This window comes from Anopheles aquasalis, chromosome 2 (assembly GCF_943734665.1).
Source record: "Anopheles aquasalis chromosome 2, idAnoAquaMG_Q_19, whole genome shotgun sequence".
In the NCBI taxonomy this organism is placed as follows: Eukaryota; Metazoa; Arthropoda; class Insecta; order Diptera; family Culicidae; genus Anopheles; species Anopheles aquasalis.
Window position 1 is genome coordinate 6,682,501 of NC_064877.1, and position 7,500 is coordinate 6,690,000.

At 50.4% G+C, this 7,500-nt stretch overlaps 3 protein-coding genes across 21 annotated transcripts in view; 2 read left to right on the forward strand and 1 right to left on the reverse strand.

Moving 5' to 3' along the window:
- The window catches only part of LOC126571351 (basement membrane-specific heparan sulfate proteoglycan core protein), an 88,207-nt gene extending 83,630 nt beyond the window's left edge, over nucleotides 1–4,577 (forward strand). For all 17 annotated transcript variants that reach the window (XM_050229766.1, XM_050229765.1, XM_050229767.1 and 14 more), the window contains 6 exons: nucleotides 1–477; nucleotides 554–714; nucleotides 773–1,023; nucleotides 1,085–1,766; nucleotides 1,850–2,000; nucleotides 3,256–4,577. The exon at nucleotides 1–477 is cut by the window's left edge and continues 449 nt beyond it. In XM_050229766.1, the coding sequence (XP_050085723.1) occupies nucleotides 1–477; nucleotides 554–714; nucleotides 773–1,023; nucleotides 1,085–1,766; nucleotides 1,850–2,000; nucleotides 3,256–3,289 (1,756 nt within the window). In that variant the 3' untranslated portion in view covers nucleotides 3,290–4,577. The remainder of the gene's footprint in view (nucleotides 478–553; nucleotides 715–772; nucleotides 1,024–1,084; nucleotides 1,767–1,849; nucleotides 2,001–3,255) is intronic.
- A 202-nt stretch (nucleotides 4,578–4,779) lies between these two features.
- LOC126571395 (uncharacterized) overlaps nucleotides 4,780–7,500 on the reverse strand; it is a 6,775-nt gene continuing 4,054 nt past the window's right edge. Inside the window, exon 6 of the transcript XR_007607888.1 lies at nucleotides 4,780–5,116. The gene's annotated coding sequence lies outside the window, so the exon portion shown is untranslated. The remainder of the gene's footprint in view (nucleotides 5,117–7,500) is intronic.
- The window catches only part of LOC126571381 (phenoloxidase-activating factor 2-like), a 2,083-nt gene continuing 2,023 nt past the window's right edge, over nucleotides 7,441–7,500 (forward strand). For all 3 annotated transcript variants that reach the window (XM_050229854.1, XM_050229852.1, XM_050229853.1), the window contains exon 1: nucleotides 7,441–7,497. The gene's annotated coding sequence lies outside the window, so the exon portion shown is untranslated. The remainder of the gene's footprint in view (nucleotides 7,498–7,500) is intronic.

The window sequence follows — 7,500 nt, forward strand, 5'->3', positions numbered from 1 at the left end:
TCTACGCTTCCACGGGCTCAATCTCGACGGCAACCTGTTCGTCGGTGGCGTACCGAACCTGGACGCGCTCCCGGCCGGTTCGATCGAGTCACCGGAAGGCTTCATCGGATGCATCAGCCAGCTGAAGGTGAACAGCCGGGAGGTGCAGCTGTACCAGGATGCCATTACGACCGTCGGTCTGACGGCATGCGAAACCTGTGCCGAAGATCCGTGCAACAATGGCGCTGGCACGTGCATGGAATCGCAGACTGTGCGCGGTTACAAGTGTTTGTGCCACGAGGGTTACACCGGAGCGAACTGTGAGACCGAAGGGGCCGGCTGTTCGATCGATACGTGCGGTGTTGGCCGATGCGAGGAGTCCGACCGAGGCTCGGAGTGTTACTGTCCGCTGCACAAGACCGGCGATCGGTGCCAGTACACCGAGCACTACACCGATGCCACGCTCGCGTTCAAGGATGGCAGCTACGCGGCCTACGAGTGAGTTAGCATCGAGCCTATGCCTCCTGCCGAAACAGTTCTGCTCATCTCCCTCTCTATCTTTGCTTCTCTTTAGAAAATTACAAACGAAACGCAACATCCGGTTCCGCTTCAAGGCGGATTCGCTCGAGAACGGTATCGTTGTGTATACGGCCGAAAATGAGCAATCGTACGGTGATTACATGGCGATCATACTGAACGATGGTACCATTGAGTTCCGCTACACGGTGGCCGGCAGTAAGTACCAAGCAGTGGGTGCACCAGGACATCGCCACTAATCAACTAATCGTTGCAGAGATTAAACCACTGATACTACGCTCGACTGTACCGATCGAGGTGGGCCGTTGGTATTCGGTGTCGATTGGCCGTGGAAGGAATGGATCCGGTTTCCTGCAGGTTGACGAAGAACCGATCGTTACCAGCGACATGTTCCGTAGCCTCACCACGCAGCTGAAGACGATGGTGTACGTCGGTGGCTACGATAAGCGGCTGGTCATCAGCAAGGAGCTCGGTGTGACGCGTGGTTTCGAAGGATGCATTGCCGAGGTAAGGGCGCGAGCGCGCCTCTCGCGAACTGAACGAAGATCTAACGCATGCCATTTTGCAGCTGGAAACGTCGGGCAACAAGATCAACATGATCGATGATATTCGCGATTCGGCCAACGTGTACCATTGTGGCACGGAGACGGTGGCACCACCGCGCGTCTCCGGCGGCGACGAGGATACCGAGGGTAGCGACCCGAATCAGCCGTTCCCGGACGTGTGCCGTGAGGAGCGACCCTGCCAGAACGGTGGCGTCTGTCAGACGCACGGTGGTGGACTTAACTTCACCTGCATCTGTCCGGCCGGGTACCTCGGGTTGAGATGCGAGACCCAGTTCAACACGATCGTAGCCCCTCGGTTCCATGGCAATGGCTTTGTCGAGATTAGTCCGCAGGCGCTGGAGAAGGGACCGAATCAGCAGACGACCGAGATCGCGATCATGTTCAGCGCGTACCAGGACAATGGGCTGCTACTGTGGTACGGTCAGCGGAACGATGAGGAATACCTCGGCAACGATCACATTGCGCTTGCGATCCAGGACGGTTACGTCGAGCTGACGGTGCGCATGGATGGGCAGGAATCGACGATCCGTAGTGACGTGTATATTGCCGATAGTGAGCAGCACGTTGCGTTGATTCGCCGCGAGGGCAATCAGTTCCACCTGCAGATGGACTCGCTGACCGTGCACGGTGAGACACGGCCGACTGGCAAGAAGATGATGTACCTTCCGGGTAGCATCTACATCGGTACGTAGCCCCAAAGGCTTTCGATGGACCAGTGGACCAGTCGTATTAACCACGCTCGAACTGCTTTTGATCTTGTTTTTCAGGTGGTGTGCCAGATATCGAGCGGTTCACTGGCAATCGGTACAACGAGAGCTTCAACGGATGCGTGTTCAGTGTGGAGAACAACGAGAAGCGGAAAACGGTGGAACTGCGTGACTGGGCGATCCGTGCGGTCAACGTCGATGCATGTGACGAGTGAGTATCGTGTTGCGGTGAATTTCCGGCTTCTTGCCGTTGCAACCCCGTATAACAATATCGTTTAATCGCTTGTGAGAGGTCACTAACTTCAGCAAAAACCTTCTCCCGTAACCATGCTACCACGGACGGACTCTGGTAACTATCGCTAACCTTCCCTCGAAACCGCAAACAGTCCCTCGTGGATCCCCTCCTCACTGCTCTATACCGATTTCGATGAGTTCGACAATGATGCGCTCGGTCCGTATGAGTTTGATAAAATTGAAGAACCACCTCCGGTGCATATTATTTATCCGCGCCCGTACGGTAACAACGGTGCTGGCCGTGCTGGTCCGTCGTGGCATGTGGTCGGCCCACTGTTACTGTGCTGTTATCCGTTGCTACTGCGCCCCGATTTTCGGTTATGAAAAGCAATCTAAAGTCAGACAGTGAACGGACAGGCGTACCGTCGTGTGATTGTGAGCTAGCTATGGCCCCGCAAAACGCAGGCAACGCAAGCAAAGAAGCATATCAGCACCTTGAGGGTGGGATCGTGAGGCGGAGGTCAGAGGTCCAGATTGTAAATACTTGTAGCCGAGTTCCTTAGCCTGCTAATGGTGACCGGAGGGCCGGAGGGGCGGAGGGCGTGTAAACGAAAGCGAACTCTTTGATATTCTGATCAACAGCGATCAACGCTTACCAACCAAATGGACCAGCAATCCCAGTACCAGTACCACGCTGGTATGCAGATGCTCAACGCAACTCCTTTACCTTGCATTACTTACTAAAAGGATGATGGAAAGTGGAAGAGGAGAGGAAGAGGATAGTAATTGTGTAAATACTGAACGGCTAATGAAGCACGCACCGATCACCCTTCGTGGCGTCAATTAACACAACAAGGCGACAACACGATGTCGTCGCAAACAGCGCAATAGCTTTGCAATTTAAAGGACGCTTTTTTCCGCGGATTTCAGGAAGTGTTGGGCTTCCGGATGCCCCGGAATTCGCATTCTCTAGTCACGGCACCAACGCACACAACGAACTGTACATATAACACGCCTTTATACTTAGCATGTATTAATTTATAGAGACAAGTGTATAAAACTTAGACAATTTCTAGAGTGCTGGAACACCACTAACCGTTAACCGGAGGGACTTGCAACCCCACCGCGGGGTCTCCTCTTTCCGTTCCCGTTGTTGTTGTTGTTGTTTGCTGATCGATTCTGTTTCTGTTTCTCTTCGTGATCGTGCCCCATTCTCTTCCCGAATCCTACAGGGTCGACCTAGGTACTGAGCCGCCAGTGGTTTAAACGAGGTTCGTCGCTTGGAGCGCAACAAATGAAGTCACTAATCCGAGAGAAAGAGAGAGAAGAGCAAGGAGTGCGCAAGTTGCCTCAAAAAACTAAAATCCCGTATCTTATGCATGTAAAACATAAAAAAGAAGAGGAGAGATCAAACACACACAAACAAACAAACAAACACACACGCAACAGCAGCCGCATCAGCAGCAGCAGAAGAAGAAGAGGTCTGCAGAGCAAGTACGGAACACGTACGGTCGTCGGTCGGTGAGCGAACAACGAATGTGCCAAATAATTGTAGTTATTTATGTAAAAAGAAAACGCAAAAATGAACGGGGGGTGGGGGGGCGCGAAGGGAAAGGAATGGAGGAGAAGCAAGCAGGTCCAACCGGAACGAACAGGCCCCAGTCAAACACATGGCAGGTACACCCCCGGGGAAGGGCCGGCAGGAATATCGTTACAGGTTGTGTTCATCTAGAATTTTGGGTTCCACATCCACAAGTTTGCTTTCCAGCAGCAAAAAAGGCACACGCAGCAAGCATAACCACAGCCTACTCAAACTGCCAGTTTAGTTCCACCCAGCCCAGTCAGGAGTAGCACCAGCACCAGCAACAACAGTCAGCAGTTCACGGGATAGTATACCCTCCCACCTGCCAGCAGACTGTCGCTGTTGTGTGCTATTTAGAGATTTAGAGCTTGAAACAACGACTACAACTACTGCACCACCTCCATCTCTACTACTCACATTCACTCAGCACTCTTGGAAGTGTGTTGTTCTTGTGTTCAGAGTACTGGCCAACTCACCGCCATCTTTGCTTCTTTACTGCCCCGCACAGCAGTAGTCCAGTGTTTTTTTTTTCCTTTAATTTTTTTGTAATCTCAGCAACCACCGGCACCGGTCCGGTCGAATATACCACATGACGGGATACGATTCTTTGTTACTAACCCCGCGCCGTTTCGGATTTGTGAGCGAATCAGCTGAGTGCCAGACCGCGCGGTCTGTATCATTGGTTTCTACATCGAAGGCAAAGTTGCGCATTGCTGCATCATCACCATACGCTTAGAAGAGATCAAAATCAAACGGAGAATAGATAGGCGCGCGCGTGACGGCGGCGAAGGAGGCAGCGACGAAGAAACACCATGGTCACCGCTCAAACAGAGCACGAAACGAAACGAAAGCGAATACACGCGCGTTAAAGCATAAACGAGTAATACCATAACGCAGAAAGGGGCCTATAGATATGCCATACAACTATTTTTTTTCCTATCAATTACGACAATAAATGAATAGTCAATGTTATAGGAGGGGATGATACTTTATGTTTTGGTGAAGGTGCAACAGAGAAAGAAATGATTCGCCACTCAAGAAGTTGTTGTTCATTCAGCTGGATTCAATTAAAATTAATCCAAAAACTAAACAGGTAATATTGGATGTTACTGAGTTATTGAAAAGACTTGTTTGCATTTCCCTGAGGAACTTGAGAATAATCTATTTTCTTTATTTCATTAAAACGGCAGTGTTGCTTAGATCGTTGCCAACTGTTTCACACAACTATTCTATCATCACTTTGTACACTTGGAGGTTGTTAGTTACTTAATTCTCTATATTTTCTTACGACACAAAACCCCACACCGATTTTCTTCTTTTGCCGCATGCCGCAACATGCCGCAGTAATTTGGCCCTTACGATAAATTTGTACCCTAAGTTTACCTGGAAAATGTTTGTCCTAAATTCTACTGGTTCCACCCGTTAACCCGTGTACTCCGGCCACTTGCTGCAGTAAAAAACCGTATCTTGTGCTTGTTGTTTGAGCATCATCTTCTCGTCGACTTGTTTCACTGAAAAATATAATTTTGTAAGTAAGAAAAACGCATTAATCTTTCGAACGCATTTAACATAAAAAATAACGGTTAATTCAAATCTATGCTCTCGAGTACTACGCAAATAAGTGCAAGCAAATCATTGCAAGCAGCATAATTTCAAGCGAAAGCAATTTTCTCTTTTGCTGATGGGCGTCACCAACAATAATAACACCACCTCTGTTTTTACGCGTTCTCCCCGAGTTTCGCTGTTTTTCTTCGATTTTAGGTGTCCTGCTTTCCGAGAAACTATCCCTCACGGCGTTCCGGGTGTCCTTTGCACTTCTTGGCAGCGATTGGCGATAATGCGACCATAGCCCGCTGGCACCGAGCGACCGAGGACAGCGAACGGCAGCAGCCCCGAAGAGAGCGTGCGCTCCTTGTTATGGAACCTCCGTACTCCTATTTGCAAGTGGACCTACAAGAGCATCCAGCACCGATGGAAATTCCGCCCCCGTTCAGTATAGAGGAGTTTAACCTCTATCACCAGCACGCCTACAATACGTACGCCGAGTACGATAAGAATGCCTTCTACGCCAACCAAATGTCGGCCACCACCGTTGGCCAAAGCTTCCCGCGAACTTCCCACAAGCCGAAGAGTGCCAGTTCCAAGCATCATCACGAGCAGCAACAACAACAACAACAACAACACCAACAGCAGCAGCAGGAGCAACCGCAGTCCCAACCAGGGCAATCACACCACAACATCTTTGACCAAAACCAGCACCAGAACCATCACCAGAGCACCACACATCATCCGTCGGCTCAGGGCCGTAGCAGGACGAGGCAAAAGAAGGATAAGGGGCATGCATCCAGCAAGCAGCAGCAGCAAACGGAAGTGTCAATGGCAGCAGCAATAGCCGCGGCAGCTGCTGCTGCGGCCGTTACTATACCTACACCAACCCCTGCTGCCAGCGTAGTAGGCAGCGATCAGCTATCGCCACTGCTCCACCCATCGGTGGAGGGCCGGGTAACGGTGAAGGCGCTCACCCGGGCCAAGCACACGCTGCAGCAGCGCATCAAGCGCCAGAATGAAACGCCCGAGCAGAAGGCGGCTCGGCGGCAACGCAACGCCGAGCTAAACCGTAGGCGTCGGCAGAACAAGGAAGACATACGGGTGACGATTGAAAAGGCGAAGAACCGCTTGCGCCAGAGGATAAAGCGCGAAATCGATCGGATGCTGCGGACGCGCCAAAAGCGCGACGAATTTCTACGCGAAACGTTCGAACAAATGTCGACCGTGTTCTCCGACACCGATATGCAGCAGTACCAGGAACGGGTAGCTAGCATCATACGAGAGATTTCCAACTGAAACGACGTTGCCGGTGGTGGCGCTACGCGGTTTTGTTTTACTGTACAAAAGAAGTCAAATAAGGGTGAAAGGTGAGAAGCTGAGGTCGACAGGGAGCTACGAATCGCTCGTGCAAGCAAGCAAGCAAGGCAAGGGTGGGTAAACGATGCCATGTTTCATGCGTGATGTGAGATATCGATAATATAGCACAAGAGAATAGGGTGTAAGGCAACAGAAAAACAAATGAACGCGCTCTAAACTAAGCGATAAAACTCACTAGAATAAAAAGAACCGTACACTTTTTAAAGCAGATCGTTCGCCACTGGCCAAAAACACTCTCGGAAGGGGTGTTCGGAAGGGGCCATCACAGTTGACCATAACACCAGCACAAGCTGCACTACTCCATTCTTTCCTAATCACGCAGCAGGCCATCTGATCGACTCCCATTCTGAGTAGTCTGTACACGCTTCGGTGGCATTCCAAGCGCCCGACAACAATGCACAATTGTGGCGCGTCGTTGCGGGGGACACTTTTTTCGAAACCGTAAGTGCCGGCGATGATTGATTGGCTAACGCGCCTTTTTTTTTTGTTTTAAAATTTGTTCTTCCCTTCATTTGTGACACTTTTCACTTTTTCCAAACCTACTTCCTCAAAAGGGGAAAAAAGAGGGATAAAAAGCCGAGGGTCACCGACCATTGTTTGTGTTGTGGATGCGCACAAACACGAAACGACGTCATTGGAACGGTAATTTCTACTACTGGTGGCCGAGCGAGCACCATCGATTGATCATTTACTATCGAATGTAGTGCACCACTGTGGCCGTGGTATGCGTGCGCAAATTTGTGTGACCCGTAATTATGGGTCTTTCCCTCAATTTCATTTTCCAGCAGGAATACTATAAAACGAACGGTTGAACCGTTTGCGACGCGTGTTTGCTATGGGTGCTTTAGCAGCAACAGCGGCGGCGTTTCCTATTTCGTGCTTTTCTCCAAACGTAGTGCTTTAGTAATTTGTGGTGTGGGATTTGACTTGAAAGTGTTTCCCTGAGTTAGAGGCTAATGAAAGAGGGGTA